At 53.0% G+C, this 26,753-nt stretch overlaps 7 protein-coding genes across 7 annotated transcripts; 4 read left to right on the forward strand and 3 right to left on the reverse strand.

The window, feature by feature from the left end:
- Positions 1-173: 173 nt before the first annotated feature.
- On the forward strand, positions 174-899 carry J4E87_000352 (uncharacterized protein; the record flags this gene model as incomplete). The annotated part of the gene is made up of 1 exon (XM_049372010.1): positions 174-899. The coding sequence occupies one exon, from the start codon at positions 174-176 to the stop codon at positions 897-899; it is 726 nt and encodes a 241-aa protein (XP_049238144.1).
- Positions 900-1,043: 144 nt separating this feature from the next.
- Positions 1,044-2,891, reverse strand: J4E87_000353 (uncharacterized protein; the record flags this gene model as incomplete). The annotated part of the gene is made up of 5 exons (XM_049372011.1): positions 1,044-1,279; positions 1,332-1,721; positions 1,774-2,201; positions 2,291-2,485; positions 2,548-2,891. The coding sequence occupies 5 exons, from the start codon at positions 2,889-2,891 to the stop codon at positions 1,044-1,046; spliced, it is 1,593 nt and encodes a 530-aa protein (XP_049238145.1).
- A 4,674-nt stretch (positions 2,892-7,565) lies between these two features.
- J4E87_000354 (uncharacterized protein) lies at positions 7,566-9,451 on the reverse strand (the record flags this gene model as incomplete). Its single annotated transcript, XM_049372012.1, has 4 exons — positions 7,566-7,775; positions 7,828-8,727; positions 8,777-9,143; positions 9,192-9,451. 4 exons carry the CDS (start codon positions 9,449-9,451, stop codon positions 7,566-7,568), a joined length of 1,737 nt encoding a protein of 578 aa, XP_049238146.1.
- A 2,661-nt stretch (positions 9,452-12,112) lies between these two features.
- Positions 12,113-12,340, forward strand: J4E87_000355 (uncharacterized protein; the record flags this gene model as incomplete). The annotated part of the gene is given in 2 exon segments (XM_049372013.1): positions 12,113-12,314; positions 12,330-12,340. The coding sequence occupies 2 exon segments, from the start codon at positions 12,113-12,115 to the stop codon at positions 12,338-12,340; spliced, it is 213 nt and encodes a 70-aa protein (XP_049238147.1).
- Positions 12,341-13,232: 892 nt separating this feature from the next.
- Positions 13,233-18,232, reverse strand: J4E87_000356 (uncharacterized protein; the record flags this gene model as incomplete). Its single annotated transcript, XM_049372014.1, has 2 exons — positions 13,233-14,123; positions 14,171-18,232. The coding sequence occupies 2 exons, from the start codon at positions 18,230-18,232 to the stop codon at positions 13,233-13,235; spliced, it is 4,953 nt and encodes a 1,650-aa protein (XP_049238148.1).
- Positions 18,233-19,237: 1,005 nt separating this feature from the next.
- On the forward strand, positions 19,238-21,130 carry J4E87_000357 (uncharacterized protein; the record flags this gene model as incomplete). The annotated part of the gene is made up of 2 exons (XM_049372015.1): positions 19,238-20,063; positions 20,112-21,130. The coding sequence occupies 2 exons, from the start codon at positions 19,238-19,240 to the stop codon at positions 21,128-21,130; spliced, it is 1,845 nt and encodes a 614-aa protein (XP_049238149.1).
- Positions 21,131-23,436: 2,306 nt separating this feature from the next.
- J4E87_000358 (uncharacterized protein) lies at positions 23,437-25,010 on the forward strand (the record flags this gene model as incomplete). Its single annotated transcript, XM_049372016.1, has 2 exons — positions 23,437-24,348; positions 24,405-25,010. The coding sequence occupies 2 exons, from the start codon at positions 23,437-23,439 to the stop codon at positions 25,008-25,010; spliced, it is 1,518 nt and encodes a 505-aa protein (XP_049238150.1).
- Positions 25,011-26,753: the final 1,743 nt, after the last annotated feature.

Here is a 26,753-nt window from a genome sequence, read left to right on the forward strand (position 1 = left end):
TGGAGTTCGTTTCGACTGGGCGCGTTTCGCACTAGAGTGTGGCGCCCAGCACGGCGTGTGGCGTCATTACCAAGCATTGCGATTGCCCATCACTTCTACCATAGCGACTGCAGTGAGAGAATATCTGGAGTCTGAATCCTCTTAGTATGCCATACATGACCGGGTCACCCAGAATGGCGCCAGGTCTCGCTCTACGACCAGCCAACGCGCCGGAAGCAGCCAAGGACCCCGCGACCCCCAATGGCCATGTCAACGGCGGCGCATCCGCCCCTACAAACGAAGACGTGGAAATGGACGATGAGGTAGACGAATCGCTACTCCGCGACCAACTCCGCCAGAACCAAGACGAACGTGCGCAACGACTCCAGGCTAAGAACCGGCGCAAGCGCTACCTCGAAGTGCATCCCGAATACTTCTCCGACTCGTCCCTCGAGCTCGCCGATCCGCTCCTATACGACCGCCTCATACGCCGCTTCCAAACCGCATCCGAGCGCGAAGCCGAAGGGCGCAAGAAAGGCTTCTCGGGCCAGATGGCTACCGATCTGTGGCGTGCCGAAGCGAAGAAAGACGCGCTGTCGCAACCCGACCCCAACTCACTCTTCACATACAACCGCGGACCACAGGGTCAGATAATGGAGGAGGAAAAGGATGATGTGCCCATGACGAAGGAGGAAGGGAGAGCGTGGTGGATCGACGAGATGACACAGCGCTTCCTGAGAGGCGGAGACGATGATTTCGAATACGACAAGCTCGTCGACAAGAACCCTAGATACGACGACCCTGAGGCGGAACGAGATTTAGAGGACGCGTATTTCGAGAGCATGGAAAGCGACTTCGATTCGGACGGGGAGGGGAAGGAGAAGGTGTTGACGGGTGAGACGGGCATACAGGACTATTGAGCACACGCGAGCGATGCACAAACAGCCAGGAAGGGAGTTTTTGGCTGAATGCCATAACTATCGCCGAAAACTCTTGCAATCGCAGGCGAAAGGGTACGTCGTTACACATTCTATCTGTCTGAAGTACGAGACTAACGACCCAGACTACAGGAAATACTTGAACGTAATCGCCCGATCCCCAAGCGCGCCCAGCTCCTCGGGAGTATACCCGTTATGCGCGCCCTCAGCTACCTGTCGCTCCCTCTTCGCGTTGATGCGCTTGTAGTTGAACACCAAGAACAGCAACGCTATGAGACCCGCCACGATGAAACCGAGTTCGAGAGCATGACCGAGAAGATAACGCGGCGCGTCTTCTGCGCGATAGAAGTTGGAGGCCATGGCTGGCGAAAGTCAGTGACAAGAAATGTGGCACATGAGGAATGGACAACTTACCACCCGCCAAATTACCCACGGCGATCTGGATAGCTTGCCCGGTAGCTCTCTTCGTACTTCCAGCTAGATTATTGCTGAGCCATGTGATATTTCCAGGGAACGCTGGATACAGCGCACACGCCGCGATGAAGACACCCGCGTATACGAGCCCTGGCACGCTGCCACCCGCGATACACATGATGAAGCCGACAGCCATGATGCACAGACACACCAAGATGAACGGATACCGCTTTCCAACTCTATCGCTGAACCACGCGACAACAACAGCCAATACGGAAGCGGTGATATAGATGGGTACGGTGAGGAGTTGGGCTGTGGAAGAGGAATATCCGAGTGCGCGGATGATGGATGGGAGGAAGAGGGATATGCCGTATAGCGGACATACGATACCTGCCTATGTTAGCTCGGCACACCAGCAAAAGAGTTGAGAATTGGCACATACCCCAATAAACCAAAACATTCGTCCAAATCTGCCAATCGAGGAACGCCGCTTTGACAAACTTCCACTGGAAGCTATCATCTTGCGCGACCCTAACACCACCATCCGCTTCTTCCTTGTAGTTCTGATACTTCAAACGGTATACAACAAAAGCACGCTCTTCCTCCGTGAGGAAAGTAGCGGTTTCCGGGAAGTCGTAGAGCGTGAAGTATGCAATGATTGCCACGATGACGGTCAAGATTCCCTCTAGGATGAAGATCCAGCGCCAACCCGCGAGATTCCCTACACCATCCATGTGTGCGATGCCGAAGGCGAGAAGACCAGAGAAAGCGCCTGCGACAGAGGCAGCGGAGAAGAAGAGGGCTTGGCGGAACTGCGCTTCGTGGCGGGCGTACCACATTGTGATGTAGTATGCTACTCCTGGGAAGAGACTATTCAGATGGTTTGTTAGCCTGACGCGCTCAATCGGCTGTAGAGCATGCCGTTTCCATAGGCAGACAGGGACTCGGTAGAGACATACCCGGCTTCCGTAACACCCAAGAAGATTCTTGCAATCAACAGTCCCTCATAGCTCTGCACTATGCCCATGAGCGTCATGACGATGCCCCATGCTACCATGATGGTTGGGAGCCAGATCGATGGCCGAAGCGTTTTCAGTAGGAGGTTGGAGGGCACTTCGAAGAAGGCGTATGTGAAGAAGAAGACTGTTAGACACCTGCTTCCATTGTTAGGCTATCATATAAACTCAGAAGACCGATAGATCTGCGAAAAGCATACCAGTTGTACTGCGCACCCGTCATATTGAGATCTTCCGTTAACCCTTCAATCTTCGCGTTACCGATGTTTCCTCGATCCAAAAAGGAGAGAAGATACAACAGCGCTAACATGGGGATGAGGCGCAAGTCCATCTTCCGTAAAATCTTCTTCTCGTCGAGATGCGCAAAAGATGCCATAGTCACGCCTGGACTTGTAGCCAGCGCGTCGATGCGCGCCCGCTCCTCTGCTTTTGTTCCCCCATGGCCGAATGATGTGATCGAGGCTTTGCGTGCGGCATGGATAGATGTGCCATCTGGAGAATCACTGGCGTGGGAGAGCCGGTGAATGGCAGGCTTTTCGTCCATGGTGACGAGGGTTCAGACACCTGTATTGAAGACGGGGTGGGTAGGCTTGCGGGGAAGAAGAGAGATGCAAGCAACACCGTGCAATAAACGACCAAGAATGTCAGATACCTAACAGCTAAAAAGACCAATCCCTCGCAACATAAAAGTCCGGGGCCCATCCCATACCACATCCTAAAAGCCACGAGCCGCAGATCCCCGCCGTCGCGCGAGCGCGCCCACTGCACGCCAGTCCAGCCGAATAACCATCGTCTCCACCCCCATGGGGCGCGCGGTCAACGATTACCGTAACTATCCAGCGACCGTTCACCCGTTAACCAAAGTTTACTCCGCGGGCACATACCCCGACATGACACGCTCTCACTCGGTCATTGATAAAAGTCCGCCATTGACGCACGCCCAGCCGCTGCCCACCCCTCTTGTCTGTCTCCCGCACCACTCAGCGCTTGTGACGGAAGCCTTCGACGTGCGTCAAGACTTTTGCCGGCCAGTCTTGTGCGAGAGAAGAGAGTTTGTTGTGGAGGCAGGTGGATCTGGGGAAAGCTGGGGTAGGCGCGGAGGGGATGGACGGTAGTTTTTGCTTTGTTGGGGGTTAGGTGGGTGGAGGGTGAGGATGGTCGGGTTGCTGGATTGGGTAGGTGCCGAGGGGAGGCGGAATGGGTTCCGCTTGCTGATTTTGTTAGTAGAAGGTGCCACGACACTTGGACATTCTGCGTATAAACTGATTTAAAGTATGTATGTCTTCTATGAAATAAGAGAGAGATCTAAAGAATGACCTTCCCAACATACAAGCAGTAGGGATGTTGTGCTGAGATTACAAAACAATTTTGGAAATTGCAAAATGAGTGACGCCAAACCTGCATTAAATGTAGTCAGTTGACTGCCCCTGCAAGTAAATAAAGCTACACGATCCTCTCAATACCACCACTCATAAATAACATGAATAATGATACATGCTATTAACCATACAAAAGAATGAGATACAGCAACTCCCAATCTCCACATCCTGTAGCTGGCAATAGTGGCTCAAGAATCGTTTGTAGCTGACACCGTAGGCGTACGATTAGAGAGACTGGTCAATCTCTCCATGAAAGAGATGTTGATCGAGAGTAGGTTCGTGCTCCACAAGGCCGAGGATGTGAGTAGGTCGAAGCCGTATCGATGGTTCACTATGTGACAATTCCTCATTGGCAGCTTTGGGGACTATGGTAAATCGAGGTCAGATGACGCCTCATCACTGCTCTGGTGTGGATAGCCAGGACGAAGGTCTTCCTCTGGATTTCGCACTCGAACTTAGTGAGTCCTCTCGCCAGGATATGTTTCGTCTGGTTTAAGACAGTCTTTACATCTCGGGTGAAAGCATCGTGAACATGCGACGTCAAAGTTAATGTTGTTGATGTGGTAATACTCGCAGCAAGCCCACATGTGACTTGGGATGGGGTCACCTTTTCCCAATGGTAGTGTCGCCATAGTCGAGTATAGGTACGTAGATGTGAGAACTCGGGGGCGTTCTGGAAAATGGTATGTTGTGATATTTGCTGAGAAGTATAGTATAGAACAATGGAGGGCTTGCGAACAATGGGTACAATGCAAGGAGACACGATGCGCATTTATATACATGTAATGACTGGTCGTGGCTTGAGTCTGGCAATGTTAGTGACTGTCCGTCCTGACAAGTAGCTTTGACTCTCCATGGTGACTGTGTAATGACTGTAGAACGAAAGGTATGTGCTCATTCGGAAAGTAAAGAAGGAGTGATGAGATGAGGAGAAGAATTATTGTAGTATATCGCTGTAAAGATATCTGCTACTTCGAGCGAGAAGTCGTGCAAACGCGAACATGCATGCATGCAAAGCTATCATGAATTTAATTGAAGGATTGATTCGACTACCTATTGTTGTCATGGGGAAGTCAAAGCTGCCAGCCACCAACACCATACGTCAAGAGCAAGGACCGGACATTGAACAAAGTGAGGACTTGTGGTGTAACGTAGAGATACCGGTAACGACAGTGGGGAAGATAAGGAACTCGAAAGGATGACTGGTGACGAGGTTTCACAAAAGAAAGAGAGAATGAGAAGCGGAAGTAAGAGATGAAGGAGATGACCAGAGACCAAAGAGCAACCAAAACACCTGTACGCCATGATCAAGATAGAATGACAGAACAAAGGCCTGAATAGAAAACCATAGAGATATCAGAGACCAGCGCAAAGAGAAACAGAAAAAGGATTGTAGCAACGATATCCGGGCGCGTCTACTAAGGCTTCGGCGTACCACAAAGCGGGCATTCATCCATCCACTTAGCATTCCAAGTGTCCGCACAATCCCCATAAGGGTTAGGGCATTTCCACATGTCTGCAGAGTGGTCCGGGACAAAGCTGTAACCTCCGCAAGTATGAATCTGTCCAGTAGGGGTCGCGTTGGGAGACACTGAGTGATCGCCATGGCCAGTGGAGATGGAGCTTGGACAGGGTAATCTCGTCAAGGGTGTGTAAAGAGACTCCTCAGCGGAGTGAATATGAGCATACTTCGGTACTGCCGAGAGGTTTGCGTCACAGCGCTCGTGTCCGTCATAGCTGCTTCGAGTGCTGCGATTGCCTGGCACTCCACTCAAGGTTTCCTGTCCTACCGACATGGCTCGCGAAGTGTTTGGAATGTTGAAAGACATCGCTATAATACCAATCGAGGCTTTTGAGTCTTGGGGTTGGTCCTGTAATGATGCGCAACGATCTTGGAGATGCTGGACTTCCGATAGGCTTGCAAAATGGTGTTTCGATGCTTGGAGGCGTAGCTAAGTTCGAAGACAGCAATAGATGGAATAGCTGTGAGCTTGAATGCTTTTGTTCTTTGCTTCTGGTGGATTGTGATAAATAGAAGTGTTTGATGATAGAGATGTTACTGCTGTGATTGATGAGATGATCTATACTGAGGAGTCGTGTCGACGGCATTTATACATCTCGGTCGAAGAATGTGAAGCTGTAAACGACTTGACCAAAGCCATTTGCCTCTCAAGTTACCTGTGAAGCTACTCTTGACCGCGAGTTTCAAGGGGCGCGTACTAGAGCAGATGTGCCCTTCATTCTCCACTCAGTCCCTCCTACTAATCTTCGTCGCACCGGAGGTAACTGTCCAATGCCAACATAGTGAGAGGGATTGCTTCATTGCGTATGTCGTAGTGCTATTGTCTAAGCCCTCAAAGGGACGTTTCGTTCCGAAGAGTCATTATGGTACTCCAACGAACGGGCATCGTGAGGTTCAGGTGACGTTCCATATTAGGCGAAAGGTATGGAACAGAAGATGGCCAGCCCTATGAAAAGAGATCGTCGTACGGCGGAGCATGCATGCTGCCCATGTCGGTATGTTGGATTCTTCCCGCTCCCATCATGCAGAGCAGCTGTGTCGGGTGTCGTCGCGATAGAGGTATGCAGAAGCATCGCGCCATTGGAGATAAGCGAGCACTAGATGGATCAACATGTTGGAAATATCGCTTGTTCAAGGTATAAACCTGGCAAGAAGATCCTAGTCGGTCGTTGAAGTCTGCCGCGGACGCATGGAAAGCGTGCCCTTCGCGATGCTATCACGTCATTAGCAACACAGCGCATCATTTCGCCAATTGACTTGACATCATTTCGGCCAAAAAACCAGGGGAAAAGACTCCAAGATACCAGCACAGCCACCATCCTTTCAAACGACTCGATGAAGCGTGCGTAGAGGGCGGTCATTTCGTCGTGACGAATCTCCCAACATCGTGGACGCCTGCGCAGTAAGGCTGCCCGGTCGGCTCCGTCGGCAGGCAGGATATGCAGTGCAGCAGGCGACGTTGGCCTCAGAAAGGGCTTGAGAGGGCCTCCGTGCAGGCGGTCTGCGCACCGTTTGCCTGGTCGTGGGTTACCACTCTAGGGCAGTGGAAGCGACGGAGTTGGTGTCGCGCATGTCGCAATGTTGCGCATACACGCAGGTGACCCAGAAGGACCTCACTGGCACCCATGGCGACTGCGAGCGGCATGTATGTCGATGTTAGCAGTAGAACGCTGCGATGGAAAGGCGCGGTGTCAACACGCATCTCACCCAAACCAGGGTCTCCCGCACCCCAAGCTCGCGGTTGCCGTATACCCGATCGACCCACCCATCCAGGAAGCTCGCAGACGGCAAGCACGGCAACAGTCCAAGACAATGTGCTTTGCTTGATCATTTGGCTTCTGATAAGGATTTGTGATCCGCGCTGGCGTTTAAGCTTAATTGTGAGGTTAATGCCACGTTGTTGTCATGCGTTGTGAGTGTTGGTGTAGGATGGCTGCCAAGAGCGGTAACGTGACTTGTCTTGGCATTTGTATACCCGCTGTGGAGAACACTAATGTGGATACTAGATGATATGTGTAGCTAGCAAGGTGGATAGTTGTACGTTCTGATACCTGCTCTGTCATTTTAGCGATAAGTTATGTCATGTAGGAGTGTAAAAGCATCAAGTCACGGACGGAAGCAGCATTCTGGTCGGGATGGCAAGAAAGCTCGAGACCAAAATTTGAATGGCAGTGAAGTTGAAAATCCAATATTTATTTTCAGGAAATATCTTGCCGTTCTTATTGTTAGGTGTGGTCACCACCAACACCTTCTGCGGCGCACGCACAGCAATGGCATCTAGTAAACCAAACTAACGGATATAGTCGCTAATTGCAGTCTAGATCAACCATGCAACGAAGGTTCGGTAGAACCAGCTGCCACCCTTGCCCTCGGTGGCTTTCTTCTCTGCTGCATGAGCGAGGAATTCCTCCTCTTCGCGGTCGATCTCGGCCTTGCCACTGTAGAAATCGGCTTCGTGAGGCTTGACCATCTTGGACTTCATGATGAACTTGTAACCGAAGATGCAAATCAGGTAGACCGGAATACCCTGAAACGTTTGTTAGCATGCTGGTTGCACATGAACGAATTGAGTGACTTACGAGGTATCCAGTAACAAAGTTCTTGTAGTCGAAAGTGCCATATTTCGGATCCTTGGTGAAGACACTGAAGTTCTTCGTCAAGGCGATGAGAATGCAGAAGAACAGCGCAATGTAAGATCCGATAAGACCGAACGGAGCAGTGTACGCCATCATGTCTTTGGTGATGCCTTGAGCGCGACGCGCGCGAACAAACCAGATGTGCGAGACCAGAAGTGAAATCCAAGACAACAGTCCAAAAATAGTGGTGAGATTGACGAAGTAACCGAAAACCACCTTGGCGTCATCTGCGGCGTTCATGAAAGCAGTGCAGCAGAAAAGGGCGGAGATGGCCAAAGCAGGTACGGGCACACCGCGCTTATCAGTCCAGAGGAAGATCTTAGGGGCATGGCCTTCGACGGCCAGACCGTAGATCGTACGGGAGGCAATGTAAAGGTCAGAGTTGGAAGCACTGAAGGTGAAGAGCAAGATGCAGGCGTTGACGATCGTGGGTAGATATGGGATCTTCGCAAGCTTGATGGCGACGACAAAAGGAGAAGCGGAGGCACCAGTAGTAGCCTTGTTTGCGAACGCCAACTCCTCGGAATTGTAGGGAACAATCATGCCCAAGAAGAATACCGACAAGCAGTAGAAGAACAAGATCCGGTAGAAGGTGAGCTTGATGGCGCGAGGAATGGTCTTGCGCGGGTTTTGGGCTTCTCCAACGGTAACACCGATAAGTTCAGTACCGAGATAGGCGAAGACGGCGTTGACCAAGGAGCTCCAGAATCCGTAGAATTTACCAGCAGAGCCACCAGCGATGAATGGCTTGAACGCACCGGGGTCATTGTAGTACTTGAAGCCAGTTGCCGGACCAGGCCCAGCACCGACAGCAAGGAGGAACGAGAGGAAGATGACACCAACCTTTTCATTAGTCAGTATTGTTCTGTATCGAAAAGCGCTTGAGACTTACAATCGTGATGACTTTGATAGAACTAAGCCAGAACTCAAGTTCACCGAAGAACTTGATACCGAAGTAATTGATACAGATAATGGCGACTAGGAAGATTGCAATCCAGACTCCGGGATTGACTTCATCTCTAGACTTCCATTCCGAAAGGATCAAAGCAGTGGCAGTAAGCTGGTTCGGCGTCGTGATAATGTACTTGCACCAATAAGTCCAACCAAGAGCAAACCCGAGAGCAGGGTCGCAGAAACGGGTAGCGTAGCCAGCGAAACCAGAAGCGTGAGGAATCCAAGCGGCCATTTCGCCGAGAGCAGTCATGACAACGTAGACGATGAGACCGACGGAAGTGTAGGCGATGAGAATTGAACCAGGGCTGTTGTTGTTAGTGATGATGAGAAGTCGCCAGATTCGCGCTACTTACCCAGATTGTGCCAGCGCTTTACCAGTACCGATAATGAGACCAGTTCCAATGGCTCCTCCGATGGCAATCATAGTAATGTGGCGCGACTTCAGACCACGGTGCAGATGCGTGTGGTCGGAGTGGACGGCAACGCCATTGCTGTCTACAGCGGAGACCTCTCCAGTCTCGTGCTGGTACTCGGGCTTGGTGCCATACTCAGGATCAGAAGCGTGAGGACTTACGCCGTCCGAAGAACTCGACTTGCGGTTCCAGATGGCCATTTTGAACGAAGTGTGGTGTGTACAGTCAGGTAGACTAGTACTTTATGGCGCGTGTTGAGAAGAGCCGCACACGGGTGAGTGTAAGCGGTGATCGCGGGAAGCAAGCCCGAAAACGTGAAGCGACTCGAACCTGGTGGTATCGAGGAAAAGCAACTGTATCTACAGCTGGTACGTCAAATACTGGTGAGGCAGCGGAGAGCCTTGAGCGGCTGAAGCAGCAGGGTACACCGGTTGTTATACGACCGAGGCTGCGGGGAGGGCGAGATAGTGGTCCCACGGAACGGTGCTGATAACGAGCTACCCGTTGGAAGGCTTGTCGCGGCGGGCGAAGTAACCCAAGACGGCCAAGCAAAGAGGACCGCAGTGAAAGAATGGTGTGGAACGGGCACCGCCAGATCCAACCAATATTGACGACTTGTGTCTTCTAGAGCGCCTTGAGCGCAGCGCCAATCGCCCGGTCCAGCGAGCCATGCTGGCGCGTCTGTCGTCTCCGCGTATATCTCCTTCTTGATGCAGTTGGACTGGTGGGACGGACCCTGCTCTGTGTGTCTTGGCGGTGGCCATGGCATGCTGAGCCAAGTTTCTTGCCTATCCTTAATTCGCTCCTAGCATGATAAGGTGATATTTGACGTTTGTGGGATCCGATAAAAAGCGAACGGCCACCCGGCTGCCTGCCGCTACGGGTCGTGACGGGATTCTGCCCTGTTATTTAGGGCGAGGCATCTGCCTGACGAAGATACGTCTTGTACGAGGCGGTATTGCGAGCGTCGCATCACGAGGCAGCTGAGTTGATTGCTGCGTGAGGACCTGTTCAGCCGCGGCGGTTTTGCCCCCGCATTAGGCGGCGCGTGCACGGGCCGGCACCTCGTTCGGGTGGCAGGAGTTGACGCGCCTGACGGTGTCGTCCCTTCCCCGACACAGCTAGGCATCACCATCGCCGCACAAAGGCCTACTGCTGATTGCCGTTCTTACGACATCCGCGTTAAATTCGCATTACATATCGCGTGCTCAGCTGCTCCACACCAAGAACGAAAATACTAAACACTCTCCACATCCGATACGCTTCGGACCGATCGACATCCCCATAGCGATAACCATTATCAAAACCGGAGCACCCAGTTCTGCTGTTGTGCGATGGAATCACTAACGAAATGGCCATCCCGGGCTCTCTAGTCCTGTTAGCGGATGCACCATCATCAGACCTGGAAAACCCTGGCGCTAAGCACCATGCTTCTGGAAGACCCCAAGATGACGACCCAACGCTGCATTGGCGATCGTGACGGCCACTCGATGCTCGTTATCTACTTGGCCAACACCCAAAGGATTCTTTGGACCGCTCTGGCCGATAATTGTGCCGACCTCCATGTTTGACGGCGACATTTGTCCATATCCAAGCACTTGGTAATCTTGTCAGCATCGGCTTAGTTGAAAATGCGCGAAATAAACGAAAGGCGCTGGGGTGCCTTGCAAAGGCAGACATGTGACTTCGCATACGAGAACGCCTCGCATTCGAAGACCTAATGAGAACTGCACTTTTGGTCAAGCAGTACAAGTTTCAGCCTTGGAATCAGTACATTTGCAAGAGCTTCTACCATGCATGTTCCAGTGGCACAGTGATTGTGGTCGCGTTCTCGAATGTTCTTCGTTTGATTATGATACACGATCAGGCAAGTTTCCCTTTCGGTATGTCGCGCCCAGTACTCAATTCTCATGTCTCAGTCTTCTTCCATCCATCCTCGATCTCCTCAAATATGCCATCAACGACGCAAACATCAAGACAGCGAACACAGTCCCTACCGCGGCTGTAATGTATACTGCTATCTCCGACTTCGAGGTGTCTGGTGCTTCTGGTACATCGGGAGCACATTCGTAAAATGTACTGGATTCCGTCGTTGATGTGAACTGTTCTGGAAGTGGAAGATACGGAGGTGATGGCATCGGCGCAATAACGGTGATCCAGACAACATGCGTTTCAGTAACAATGCCGGCCATTCTGCCGTACTTGATCGAAGAGAAGAGTGTTAGAGAGCTTGAGAGATGGGAAAAGAGCGAGACCGGCCGACCGAGAAGAGACGTAAGGTCATTTCCAAGGACACCGTTGGTACACTTGCAACGTAGAGCTATCAAACGGAAGCCATGAAGCTCATCATCGCTCAAAACACACTCTTGTAGATGTCTAGCACGTTACTACACTGAGCCGAGCCACTGAGGTTGCTTTGAAGCCTTCGCAGTGCGAATACGATTGAACAATCCTGGTTGCAAAGTCGGAGCCATTTCCTCGTCCTCTTGCACATCTGGCAGGCTTATCGGAGTCTTTGGCATTGTTTTGTTGGCCGACGAACGGTCGTGATCCGTTTGATTCGGACTGAGAAGCCTCTCTTGCGCGGCATCAGAATCTCATAGAAGGAAAAAGCTAGACAGGTGTACTGCCAACTGCACTGATACAAAAGTGGAAGTTGGCGAAGGCTTAACGTCATGTAGGTTTCTAGGAAGAAGGTAGAGGCGCACACGTGTACTTCTTTCCTCTAAAGTTGCGTCATGCTACAAACAAACGCATGCTCGTACACTACAGCACTGGCAGCCACGGACCATACCCACCACATCCACTCAGCTTTCCGCATCTCACCATTACAACAAACATCACTATCCACCTCCATCGCTATGCGTCTCGCACAAATCTACCACCCCGTCTTCGCAGCGGAGTTCAACGAAATCGCAGACCTCTTCGAGGCCGGCGAGCTTTACCCAGCCATCAACAAAGCCAAAGAGCTCATCGACCACCCGAGCAGACCCATGTACCACAAAATGCTCTCTTGGGTCATACTAGCTCTTGCTCTGGACCACCTGGACGTCATCAAGATCTGTATGCAGCGGGCAGATGCTATCTAGAAGAGGTAAGCCCCCACTGTACGAAACCCATGCGCATGTACTAACGTCGAACCCCAACCTCAGGCTGCGACGAAAGGTATGGCCGGGCACGAACGCCGAGTTCGATCTAGCGATGGACTGGACACGCGAGAATCTCGACATGGTGTTTGAGACTTGGTGGGCGGAGGTCTCGCGGCGCTGCCAGGATTACGACATTCACTATTGGGGCATGGTGCAACTTACGATACAAACGACCTGGGCAGGCGCGACTTAGGGTGTCGTGTTTGAAGTGTGGTGGATGGGGCTGATGGAGCGCTGCAAAGGTGCGTAATTGCCGATGTACGAACTGCATGTGAGACAAACACTGACTTCTTACACACATCTTCAGGTGCTGTTCCGGACGATCACTTCGAAATACCCACACCGGGGTGGGAACAGCGGCAGAGGCATTGGATCCGTGTTTGAAGCTGCTGAGGTATATTCATTGTGGTCATGAGAGGGTTGGACGAGCGTTGAATACGAGAAGAGGAATCTCAAACACCTCTTACGGTAAATGGCTTGTGGGTTGTAATATGATTACCGCATTTCAACTACATAAGTTCGACCGTAATCTCGAACATGAACACCGACACCAAGCAGCACATACAAGACTAGCCGCCTGAGAAACCAAAACACCAAGCACAAATGAACTAGGTATCCTTACGCGAACAAGAATCAAAATCTTAATGATATGCAAGAAAGAGCGCCAATCGCCCCAGCTCTGTCGCAACGGGTAGTGCAGCGGTGGGTATACCCAGCCCCGGGGTCCTGACTCCATAACTCCGCCCGCTTGCCGTAGATGTAGCGTAGTATATAGCCCGGAAGATGGTGTTGCACAGCAGGCCATCCAAGTATCCATCCGTATATATTTGCCTTACTCCTTTTGCCCTTCGTTGAGTACAAGCTCAACAACCACCTGACTCCTCTCGTGTTGCGGATGTTGCAAGCTCAGCTTGACTGTCCTGTTGTGACTTGAACCTCCGCTGAGCCCGTCGTCGAGGCACTTGACATCGCGTCCAGCAATGACCTGTCGTAGGCGACCGTTCTGCGCATTTCTGATTTCGACAAAGTCGGGGTCGAACAAGAGAACGTAGGGACCATACATAGCGGCAGACTTGGCTTTGCCGACAAACTCCATGATGACGGACCGCGAGATGTCACCGTTCTTGTTAATGTATACGGCACACTCTTCGTAGCAGAGCAAGAACTCTTGATCCGAGAGGCGGAACATGCCCAGTGGGTCCTGGTTTTGAAGACGTGAAGCGATGGTGGCCACGTGTGATTGCTTTAGATCGGGTACGGACCATGGCTGCTTCTTGTCGAGGGTAAGCACTTCAAAGCCCTTTGCTGTGGAGATTGCCAGCGACGAGTGGAAGAGATTGATCGTGTAGCACTCTGCTGGGATATAGAACTCGTCGTACTCGCGGAAGAATTCTGTGCGTCCAGACTTCCATATCCTGGACTTTTTCTCGGATGATTTCTGGTAGACGGGCTCAAGCACCTTGAAGGTGGATGAGATACCGTCACGTTTCTTATAGAACACTAGCGTTCTGTCTTTCATCACGCCAGTGGCGAAGAAGCCAATGTCGCGTGCACCCGATAACTTTTGGGGTGCTCGTCGTGTTGAGTCGTTTGAGGGGGCTACGCCACTGACTGGGCACACGGCATCGAGATGGTATGCAATCAGTGCCTTGTCGGAGATGAGCAGCATCAAGCTGAACTGTTCGAGGACGGCAATCTGCGTCACACGTGGTACTTGGATTGCCTGTGACAGTTAGCGTCGTATCATACTACTATGGGTGTGTTGCATACCTTAGACCAGCCTCTGGGATTATCAAACTCCGATACGTAAACTCCAATATCCGTACCGACGGCTACCATATGCTTGCCGTAGGGCTGGCTGAAGGCTGTTGCACAGTTCACCCGTGCGCGGCAGATGGGGACAGGCCGCCCAACGTTGACGAAAAGCTTCTCCACCTCGTCGACTGCGCGGTCCAATGGCGTTCCCTTGATTGTGATAGCTTTTTGTGATGGCATCGCGCTATCATAAGCGAAGGCTGCATCAGCCATGACTCTCAGCTTGAACGGTTCGGCGTTTTGGGCAAAGAGAGCTGCTGCGTGTCGCGTCTTCGCAATGATAAGCTTGTCGCACCACTCGGCACGGTTTGTTGCTGATGGTGCATATAGAGTGTAGGTCTCCTTGCCCAAGTGCTTTACGCGGAAGGGGTACAAAATCTTTTCGTCCTTTGAAGCATCGTTCGAGGTGGTATTGACCATGGTCTTGCCGGAATTGCTCGTGTTGGTCGACCCAAGCGAGTTTGAGGTGCTTGTGTGTGATAGACCACCGGGTACAGGGCTGTTGTTCAATCTTGTAGCGGCCCCAGAACCGACTCGACCAGAAACGGTGGTGACAGTAGAGATACCCTTCATGGTAGAGCGCACAACGGGATCGTCGTCTTCGCTCTCGAGAACAAGAAGATCCATGGGAATTGGCAATCTTGACACATCGTACTTCTCAGACTTGGTAACACCATCTGCTTCCCGGAACGAGACGGCCTTGGCGAGTACAAGGTAATGATCGAAGAGCAATGCGTGGGTCTCAAGCCAGTTGAAACGGCTGCCTCCCATCCTTTGCAAGTCGCCTCGGAAGATGAGTTCTCGGCCCAGGTGATCCAGGTTGAGCTCAACTCGCTGCATACCGGGCCGCAAGATAAGCTTCGCTTGTAAGTCGGTGAGACTGACTTTCCGACTCATTTCAGCGACACGGCTGTCGCACTCTAATGTCACGGCTTTGATCTCTTCTTTGGCGACCTGCAGATTTCGTTTCTCCTCGTTGTCCACAGTCGAGTACTTGATGACCGTGTCTATGAGAAGACCATAGCGCTGCAGTCTGTCGATAGGGCCTTTGAGATAGGTATCCCATCCAAGCTTTTCTGACAGCTTGTGCTTTTGAGCGTCGTCCAGGAAGGTGCGGAACAGTATGTTTCGGTCAGCTTCCTGTCGAACCAGAAAGGATGCGTACGGGAAAGCCGCGGCGTACTCGATGTAGGCCTGCTTCGCCTTTCGGATCCATTCTCGGAAGATATCACTGAAGCCTACAATCCATGGACCTTGCTCTTGCTGTCTGTACTTTATCTGTGGAAGAAGATGGTCTTCGTTCGCTTTCCGTACTGCGTCTACCTTGCTGAACACGTCGCGGATGAATCTGTCGACTTTCTTAGGAGGTATGACTGGAGGCTGGGCTGATTGAAGTCGGTCCCGGTAGAGGTGCCTTAACACGTCAAGTCGGTTCATGTACTTGTCTTCTCCTTGGACGATCTCGTGTAGGATGTTTTGACGTTCAATCTCCTTCTTGTTTGCTCCTTCGATGTCTTCTTTCTTGAGCTTATAGAAGGTAGCCCAGTCTTCTGATCGAGGTGCGGCGGACGGAGCGTGCAGGTCGATCTTCTTGAGTGTGCGTTGGCAATGGTGCGAGTAACATCGACCCGGGCTTGCATGTGTATGCAACATGGGAGCGTAGCATCCGGCCCCCGTGAGCTGGAATATTACTCCAGTCATGCTCGCGGTCGAGAATCTCAACCACTCTTCCTCGTGCACAAGCGTGCCTGCTTTGTACATCTCAGCCACTACCCGACTACTCAGTGTCTCGGCATCCGCAATGTTCATAGTTGGAACTTTGTGGGTGAATAGCGCAATGAGACCTTCTTGGATCGGACCCTCCTTAAGGTCATTCTCGCCTTCAGTCATGTTCTTCAGCCAGGAAATGATCGAGCTCAGTGCCCAAGGCTCAGTGCATTTCTTGAAGTCGATGCTGGAAAGCTTTGCGGGATTGAAGCGCTTGCCGGCTGGAATCGTGGGTAGGTCGATAGCTACAGCTTCTGCACTGCCAGGGGTGAGGGTGTTGCCGTCACTGTCCATGGCACCGCCATAGAAGGTATTCCGGTTGCCGGGAGGAGGTCGAGGTCTGTGCCCCTGTTCGGCGTCTGTCTTGGAACGAGGCAAGGGAATGGCATCTCGGGCATTGCTGTGCTGGAGTAGAGAGGTTGAGCGAGGCACAGGGGCCCCGGTGGGAGAGATCATGTGCATAGCATTCGCATCCACGGGGTATGAACGCTGCGCAGCCGGAGCGTTGCGCCAGTATTCGTAGGATCCAGATCCGGTGGAGCTGTTACTCTGGTGGTTCATTCGCCGGCTGCCGGTGTTCACTGGAGGTGGGGGTAGTGGCCGGTTTGAAATGCCCGGGTGATAGAACATATCCGGTGGCTCGCCCGGCATGACTGCTGAAGGGCCATTGAGTGTCGAACCGGACAGGGCAGATGCGCTATCCATGAGTGTGACCTCATCGCCCTCGTCGTAGCTCCGCCGCCGTGCGCTAGGCTCTTCCAGACCACCGGTACCAAATGTATCGACACGCGCGTTGCTCGAGAAGGACGGGAAGGGATGGATCGGGTCGTAGTCGTCGCGCATAGGATCGGATCGTCGCTGAGAGCCTGAGGTGGATGCTGTGTGACTTCCACCCGCTGCCAGTACGCTTGGGTCTCCGCCGTAGTTGAAAGATGGTGCGAATCCGCCGCCATAGGTACCCACGTCCATGCCCACGTAGTCACTATCGCTGGCACTTTCCTGTCGCATCGGCTCAGCAGGCATCTGCGGTGAATGTACCGACGTGTAGTTGCTGAAGAGCCCGGTACCACCGCTAGCTCTACGAGCTTCGTCTTCTCTTTCTTGTTCCTCGGCCATCTGAAGTGCAGCTAGACCAGCAGCTGCCTCTACGTCGCTCTCGTCACTGAGGTAGGTGTCGCGTCCAGCAACTGCGCCATTCGTGCCGTTTCTTCCTGCAGACTCGCTGTAGTATTGGCCGTTTGGCTGTTGGACCTGGGCGCCGCCCGATGTCATGTTCATAACGTCGTTGAATAGTTCGTCTTGATACCCGTTCTGCTGCGGCGCGAAGTATTCGTCGCTGTCGGACTCGTGGGGTGGTGGTGGGGGTAGCGGTCGCGATGATACCGTGTTGGTCCGTTGCGGCGAGCCATGTGTAGGGACCTCGGGCGTGGGTGGAAGGGCGTTGCCAGACATGGAGGCATACCTGTCGCCGCGCTGGGAGCCGTAGCCAGTGTCGTATCCCGGGGGAGACGGGAGTGGAGCATGCGAGGCGCTCGAGGAATAGTAGCCCGAGGACGCGTTCGAGGGTCGTCGGTTCGGGTAGGTGCCCCAGTCCTCACTCGCAGATTGCGCGCTCCCTGGAGGAGCAGGCAGTGGTGGCGCGCCCGATGCAGCGTAAGCTGACCCGCGACTCTGCACAGAGGGTGCTCTTCCAAAGCCCTGATTCTGGTAGACTGAAGGCGAGTGGTATGAGGCGGTCGGGGAGGTGGGCGAGAAGCCATAGGATTGGCTCAGGGAATTGGTGGGTGCGATGTTGCTGTCGGCGTAGGCAGCTGGGTTGTACGGCTGGTGGGAAGCCGACACAGAGACGGGCGGCGCGAAGGTCCTATTGCTTACACCGCCGTAGTGCTGGGGGTTGGGCAGAGCGATGGGCTGCGTGTTGTAGTTCTGGGGGTTGTACGCCTGCTGCGCCCGCTGGTAGCCATAGCCGCCGTTGAACCCGCCCGCTGTGGGGGACATTGGACCCTGAGGTGGCTGCGGGGAGCTGTTTGCGCCGATGAAGAGCTCGTCGTTCTGGCGGGCCGCTATGCTGTTGCGGCGGTCGAGCTGCTGGAGATGGCCATAGCCCGTGGGCGCGCCGTTGGTGGCATCGCCATTGTCAGCGCTTGGCGTGCGGCGGTTGTAGGGATCCTGATATTGGCCGGGCGCGCCCACATTGGAGTGCGGGATGTTGGGGTTGTAGTAGTTCTGGCCGTTTCCGTAGTACGACATGGCGGCAGGAAGGCGCGAGGATGGTTAGGAAGGCGCGAGGGGAGTCGGTGCGGTGGGAAGCGTCATTCACGAGGCTATCTGACCAAGTTGCGCGGGCACCATGACCAGGGCCGCTGAGCTGAGCTTGGAGTCCAGCAACCTAGCCAGCGCGCGGAGGGGAGGAGACGCAAGGCGATTCTGCGACTCGTACTATGTCGCGCGCTCGCATGCGCCGGCGGTGATAACTCTCCCGGTGGGCAGGAATGAGGGACGGGAAGCAGCCCTGCCTGTGCGTAGGTGGCAGCTGTCGAGCGGGTCGTCAAGCGTGTTTTGCGTGGCTGTAGCGGGGAGTGCGGGCCGCTGGGCGACGCTGCTATGGAACTGCGAGATTCGAGGAGAGACACAGGACTCCGCAATGGCGATGCAGGAATTAGGGTGGTGGGAAGACGGCTATGGCTTGTTTGCGGCGTTGCTGTCATTACCGTCCAACTATCGCGGAGCCAAGAACAACCGGGAGCGGAGCCCTACCGTGTGCCTGATCATCCATCTCGTACCATTGTTCCGCACACTGCACCCTTTGTAGCCCCCGTGTTCGCCAACTCGGAGTAAAACATGACTAACATCAGTCATTGTATGCTTGCAGCCAACTACAGTGTCGCATGTGCACAGCGGTGGCGCTGTTTCTTTGGGCGTGCAGCCATCTCCCAAGAGCCCCATGGCCGTGTCACCAGAGCGCACCTCTTAGAGAATGTCATGCACCAGCAATTCTGACCGCAGGCTCGAAAGCGCTTTCACGGGTCAAAACACACGCGAAGCTTGTGTAAGGTACCTAGGTATTGTGAACATAATCTTACCCCGCAGTGCTGCTGGCGATGCTGTCACCATCTCCGCCTTACATGGCTATTTCCGAGGTCTGGCTATGGCGCAACTATATGAGATGGCGCAGTTGTTGTTTGACCCGGAATGCTCCTCGGTGTACTACCAACAAGCTCATCTTTCATACATTTTCGAGCTACTAATCTCAAAATGGGCATACAGTCAGATCCGCCGAGTTCACTATACGCTGCTGCTGGCACTGCGGCTGACGACAACGTAAAGGTCCGTGATCAACTGCCACCAGAAACTGACCAACATGGCTACCGAATCAACGAACAGCCCATGGGGACGAAGAGAAAGGTCAAAGTCGTCCTCATGGGCGCTGGCGCATCGACTTTAAACTTTCTCAAAAAGGCTGAAGAAGAGATGGAGAACCTGGAAATAGTGTGCTACGAGAAGAACCACGATGTTGGCGGCACTTGGTTGGAAAATCGATACCCTGGCTGCGCCTGTGACATCCCTTCGGTCAACTATCAGTTCTCTTGGAAAATCAAACTTTGGTCACATTACTACTCGTATTCGCCGGAGATATGGGAGTACTTGAAATCCATCGAACGCGAAAATGACTTCATCGCCAAGTATATTAGGCTGCGACACCGCTTGGAGCATGTGGAGTGGGACGATGCGGCCGGTCTATGGCGGTTCCGCGTTCGTGATCTGGAGAAGGACGTCGTGTTTGAAGACAGTGCCGAGTTCTTTGTCAACGCCGGAGGTGTCTTGAACAAGTGGAAGTGGCCAGAGATCCCAGGTCTGCAAGACTTCAAGGGCAAGCTGATGCATTCTGCGAATTACGAAGAAGGTTACGATCTTTCCAACAAACGTGTAGCTGTCATCGGTGCTGGTAGCTCGGGTGTGCAAATTGTTGCGTCAATACAGCAGAAGGTCCAACATCTGTACCACTGGATTAGATCGCCAATATGGATCACAGCAGGCTTTGCTCAGACCTGGGCCGGAAAGAACGGCGCAAACTTTCGATGTAAGCTTTACCCTCCGGGATATGAAGGAGAGCACTGACGTCCCATAGACAGCGAGGAACAGCTCAGATACCTCGAAGAAAATCCCAAGAAGTATCTGGAGTATCGCAAACAGATTGAGAACGAACTCAACCAGCGCTTCAAGTTCATCATCAAGGGCAGTGAGGAAGCTCGTCTCGCACGTGAATACGCAGACACCGAAATGCGCAATAAGCTCAATCATGACTCTCGTCTCATCGAGAAGATGATACCCAAGAACTTCAATCCCGGATGCCGCCGTCCAACGCCAGCACCGGGATATCTCGAAGCTCTCGTTGCGCCCAACGCCACTGTCTTTACCGACCCAATTGGCTCCATAACAGCCACAGGTTTCACAGACAAAGAAGGCAACCACCACGAAGTCGACGTAATAATATGCGCGACCGGCTTCGACACCTCATGGCTACCGCGTTTCCCCTTCAAAGCCCATGGGCATGATCTACGCGATATATGGGGTTCGGAGGAGGGCGTAACATCTTATCTGAGCGTTGGTATCCCCAACTTCCCGAACACGTTTTCCTTCTGTGGTCCGTACGGTCCTCTCGGTCATGGTTCTTTCATGCCATTGATCGAAGTGTGGACCCGCTACATCTTCTCCGTCATTACAAAATGCCAGGTCGAGAACATCAAGTCTCTTGCCCCCAAACTTGCTCCTTGTGTGCAATTCCGCCAACACGCCGATCTCTTTCTACAACGCACCGCGTGGACTTCACCATGCCGCTCTTGGTTCAAGCAAGGAAAGACGGATGGTCAAGCAACCATGTGGCCCGGCTCGCGCCTCCACTTTCTCAAGATCATGGAAACGCCGCGGTATGAAGACTTTGAGATTGAGTATAGACAAGGAAACATGTGGGCGTTTCTAGGAAATGGGTTTGAGGTGAGAGAGTTTGATGGGAGGGATATTACGAACTATCTGGGCAACTTAGACGAGGAGGGAAGAGACGTACAGCCTGACTATGATGAGGGGTTAAAAGACGTACTTGGAGGATTTACGTTGGGAGATGAGTACATTGTGAAGGGCGGGAAATAGGTTTCGTGAAGACATCGAGGCCTGATCTATGCCGCTGCGCTTCTTCTGGTCATCTCCATTTCGGCAACGCTCCACCTTTCAAAGTTCAGACGCATGGGGTAGATAACGGAGTGGGCGCGTAAAGGTAATAGGCGCTTTCGCTGGCAATACTCCGACCTCTTCACCCTTGCACAGACTCATCATCCCACTATGCACAAGACTGCGTGAAAGACTAGTCCTTGGAGGGGCAAAACACAGGCAATCGCTTGTTTCCACCTCCGCTTTCGCTTTCAACAAACGGGTGTCCGGCACTTTGCGCGCACGATTCGAGTGATTTCGGCATCGCCTACGCTCCGCCCATGCTCCATGGGCACCCCAGACGCATTGACGATATCACAACAACCGCCAGACGAGCAGAAAGCGGCACCCACTAGTCGGCTACGTGCGGCGACATATTCCTCTACCAGCGCACCACAGTGCATGGTTCCCGTCACTACACCCCATCTCCGTTAGCAGAACGGCCAAAACCGACACTTTCGTGATCCAGGCCGCCGTGGCGCCCAGAAGTGTTCACGTGAGACAACTCCGACGCCTAGCCTTTGATCTCCCGACAAACCTCCCGCCAGCACCTCGCGTGACCAATTACACGGTACTTGCGGAGTGGCGCTGACATGCGACACGTCATTTTGGAGCTTACATGCGCGTGGTGCAGAAGAAAGAGCATGCGGAGAAGCACGCTAGAAGCACACTAGAAGCTCTCGTTGAGATGTCGACCCCAGCTTCCACCCCAGTGGTGCAGGCACCCTTGCAGGTTGGGTACAGTGCCCGCGGAAGGCAAAGATGGTGAACCTGGTAGAGATGCGGCAGAGTTGCTAGCAAAAGATGGGGAGATGGAGGCTGATGGTTGCCCAGCTGTGAATCAGACGGGCCTTTGAGTTGTGAGCGTCATGTCTTTTGACTACATGTGACGAATGTCATGGCTGTCGCGTATAGCGGATCCATATCGCAAGTGCAAGATCTACACCTTTTGACGAAGAGGTCAAGACCTCCATCCGCACTGATTGAGCATATAGCAAGCCACTGCCGATACTCTCAGCTCGATGTGAAGATCTTTTCATATGCAAAGCCACCGAGCTATTAGGCATAGCTGGTATGTACTAAACGAATACCGCATATGTTGAGCGGTTTTCCAAATGCTTCAGTCGAATATCGCGATATCGCAGCGCAGCCATAGGACAGCCCAGCATGCAGCCTCGCGGCAAACAGGTCACAGACCCCAAGCTTCAGGCCATGCGAGACCACCCTGGCCCAGCAGTCGGAGCCTCAACAAGGCCTCATGTCATTGTGCCTAAAACATGCCAAGGGAGCCCAGAGGCTACTGGCTGCGCGTCCAAGAGACGGTGCGCACCAACGCTAAACAAGATCATGAATTCCCCAAAGAAGGCTTGGTGGCGCCCAGAGTCTTTCCTGGATCGCTTGTCGTTCACTCGCTGGCCCTACAAGCCTCGCTTGCCGTTGCTTGTAAAAACGCCTTCTAGAGGTTCTGCACCGAAGGACCCTGACGACATAGCACCAGGCGAGATCGCTGAGATCAACAGCGGGGTGCAGATGATGCGCCCCTCTAGAAGGCGCTGGAGCGGCTGCTAATTGGGCATTTTGCGGGTTGGGGACTCCACTGTTGTGTGCATTCCAGTTTTTTTCTGCGCTACAGTCTCTCCATGGGGTTGGCAACGCGGAGATGCTATCGAGCCCCATCTGCGAGGCATTTGTCTCATGAGGCTCAACGACTAAGTGGGACCGCTCGGAGAAGAACGTCCATGCGCTGCAGTTAGTGCATGCTTATGCACGTGGTGATTGGACACAAACACGCACCATCCGATGTTTGCCGGCTATACTCTCGGGGGAAATATGCAGGCTACTGAGTCGCCGAGGAAGAGCCAGCCCATCACGGCAGCGCTCCGATGAAAATTTGCGGATACTGGGGTGTAGCGTACGGGGCGATGCGTTAGCAGTAGATTCTACCCCAACACCCCGGCTTATACGCCGCGCTCAACCAACGCCAGCATGGGACTACCGAATGGGCTACCGACTGCTATTGCAGTCTGGATGGCACCAGCCCCATGTCGCGACCTATACCATGGAGATGGGTATCTGGGGACGCGGAGAGCGGATATATAGTGTGCGCTGTATCCCTTCACTGAAACAGCATCAGCTTCTCGCTCTTCGTCTCTCACTATCTGGGATTCGCCTCTACAGACATATCATCTGTTGATCCTTGGGCTATATCTACTTTCGTTCCCAATCTTCATCTTTACCCTACTATCACCATGGGTTTCTTTGGAAACAACGGCTCGCAAGAGCCTACTCTGGACCAAGTCCACGAGCAGCAAGCTCGTCGCCCTTCAGTCGCTGAAGTCGTCGACGAACAGGTTCGCCGCAAGTCTGTCGACAATCGTGTCGTCACTGGAGCTTCCGCTCTCACAGTCCGCCAATCCATCGTTCCCGTCACTTTGGTCACTATCCTCTTCTTCATGTGGGGATTCGCCTACGGTCTTCTCGATGTCCTCAACTCTCGCTTCCAGGTCGCTCTTGACATCACCCGTGGAGAGTCGTCTGGTCTCCAGGCTGCTTACTTCGGTGCTTACTTCATCGGTCCTTTGACATACTCTGGATGGTTCCTCCGCAAGTTCGGTTACCGATACACCTTCATTCTCGGTCTCTCCATCTACTGCGTCGGTGCTCTCATGTTCTGGCCTGCGGCTGTCAAGCGAAGCTTCGGTGGCTTCTGTGGTGCCATGTTCCTTGCTGGATCTGGTCTGTCTACTCTCGAGACTTCCGCCAACCCTTACATTGCTGTTTGCGGTCCTCCCAAGTACTCCGAGTTCCGCCTTGAGCTGTCTCAGTCCGTTCAGGCTGTTGGCTCTGTCGTTGCTCCCGTCCTCGCTGCTCAGGTTATCTTCAAGAATGTTGGTACCGACGGCAAGTCTCTTGAGGCTGTTCAATGGGTCTATCTTGGTATTGCTGGCTTCGTCGGTATCCTCGCTGTTGTCTTCTACTTCGCTCCTATTCCTGAGATTACCGACTCCGACATGGCCGACCAAGCCGAGATGACCACCGCTGCTACCGGTTACGTCGACAAGCCTCTCCGCAAGCAGTACACTCTATTCTGGGGTACCGCTGCTCAGTTCTCTTACGTCGCTGGACAAGTAGGCGTCGCTGCTTATTTTATTAACTATTTTGTTCGTATAACCCGTACACATATGCTATGAAACATTTACTGACTTCAAATTTGTAGGCTGAGGCACGCCCTGACCTTTCCGTTACTGAAGGCCACCACGAGGGAGCCAACTTCTACGCCATCGCCCAAGCCCTTTTCGCAGTCGGACGTTTCGCAGCAGCCGGACTCATGTACTACGGCGGCAAGCCCCGTTACGTTCTCCTCGCTTTCCAGACCCTGATCATGATCTTCATCAGCGCTGCGATCGGCACCAACACTGGCAGCGCCACCCGTCCCAACTGGGGAGGTCTCAGCATGCTCATGATCGTCCTCTTCTTCGAGTCCTGCATCTTCCCCATCATCTTCGCCCTTACACTCCGCGGTCTCGGACGCCACACCAAGCGCGGTGCTTCTTTCCTCGTCTCCTCCGTCTGCGGTGGTGCCGTTGGTCCCGTCATTCTCGGCAACGTCGCTGACCGCATTGGAACACGGAAGGCTATGTGCATCCCGCTCATCTTCTTCGCGATTGCCTGGTCTTACCCAATCTACCTCAACATGGTCAAGGGCGCCGAGCTCGATGCTTACAGCGAGAGCCATGTCGGTACCACTGACGGTGCTATTGACAACGACTCTGTGCTTGCTGGCAAGGACGTCGAGGCCCGCATGTTTGAGACCAAGGTCTAAATGTGTGTGCTTTGATACTATTGGGTGGGATTACTTTTGGATTAGATGATACCTATGAGGCTTGAACGATGATAGCGCGGCGTTTATGAAGGCATGATCGGACTTCGCTTGGTCGGGCGGAGTCTTGTATATACTACGACTTCTTTGTGCATATATAGACTTGCATACTGTTTATACGAATCACTAAACTTTACCACTTATTTTCTCCTCGTTAAATCCCACGCGCGAGATCTCTCCAGTTGCCTACATTGAATGTTGAGAGTTTGACAGGTGCATCTCAATTCCTTCTGAAGCCCACATCGTACGACTTCGACTTCCTTGCCCTTCGTTCGAAGTAGCGTGGCATATACATGATCTCGTTGTATCGACCAAAGGCCGCTGTAAACATATCCCCGCCTCGTACATGACAGTCGTGAGCCACCTCACGCATCCGGTCCCTCCTCATCCCTTCCCACTACCACCTCAAAGTTCGCTTCATCCACCGACTTCCAGAACTCCGCATCGCTCTGCCTAGCCTTTAACTCCTCAAGACACAACCCCGTGACTGTAGGCCCCATCAAGATCTCTACACACTGCAGCCTCGGCCAATGGTTCTCGGCCTTCTGCGCGCCAAAGAGATCCTGTAGCCACCTGCTTTCTAAGAATGCCAAGTCAACGTCAAAGACCTTGAGGTGCTGTAAAGAAGTTGGAAGAGCTTGCGTCGGTGAAAGTTCGAAGTCGCCTTCAAAGACGGCGTCGAAACGCATGTTGTCGAGCTTGATCGATATGAGCGCTGCTTGAGGAATGACCAGTTTCTTGAGTTGCGCAAATTGGTCGAATCGCGGTAAAGGTTTGCGCATCGCGCCTGGCAATGTCCAGAAGCCGCCTGGTAGCTTCAGGGTTTCGAGGTTTGGTCGCAGATGTATCATGCCGTCCACGAGGTTCTGGTAGTCGGTGACTTCGCTCCGCGCATCGTATATCGTTCGATCCCAGTGCTGCTCATCTACGTAGACATCATCCTCAAGAGGAGACGGCCCGGTAGGATAGTATTGGATGTTTGCCTGATAGGCAGGAAACGCGCGGACACTCCGATACGGGTTCTTACTGTCCGACGGTTCCGCGTAGTATTCGAGTGATTGAATATTGGGAAAGGCGCGGAGAACGTTCGTCATACACGCTCGAGAAGTGGTATTCCATACGCCGACCGTTCTGACCTCGAAGTCTAGACGGAGATGTCGGATCGTTGGCTGTGCACAATGGCTGCTTAGGTAGTGCTCGGATGCCATGCGAATTTGCGAGTGTATTTGGCCTTGAAGTCTGATGCTCAGGTCGAGGGTGTGCAAATTGGGATAGTGCTCCAAGCCACCCCCTAATAGCGGCGGTAAGGGACTTTCGTACTTCAAATAAGATAGCACATGCGCGGTCGGTAGCTTGAAAGCAAATCTCTGCCAACGGCGCGTGTCTTGGAAATGCGGCTCAGCGAGGGTAAGATTTGACTCTGGGTCGAATATGCACAAGGTCGCTATATTTGGTAACAGAGCTAAGAACACGGAAGCCGAAGCACGTGCAAATGTGCCTTTCAGTTCTGCAATTTTCCCTGTCTTCCACCAAACAGGTAGGTCGAGGGAAGCGACGATCTCACACGCCTTCTCGTAGACAAGATAGTTCACGTGAGGCTCTACCGGACCTCGTCCACTGAACTTCATGATACCACGATCTTCCGACGGTAAGCATAATCTCAGCTGCTTTATATGTCGTTTCCAT

This window comes from Alternaria ethzedia (genome assembly GCF_023757985.1).
Source record: "Alternaria ethzedia strain BMP 0044 chromosome Unknown scaffold_1, whole genome shotgun sequence".
Lineage (NCBI taxonomy): Eukaryota > Fungi > Ascomycota > Dothideomycetes > Pleosporales > Pleosporaceae > Alternaria > Alternaria ethzedia.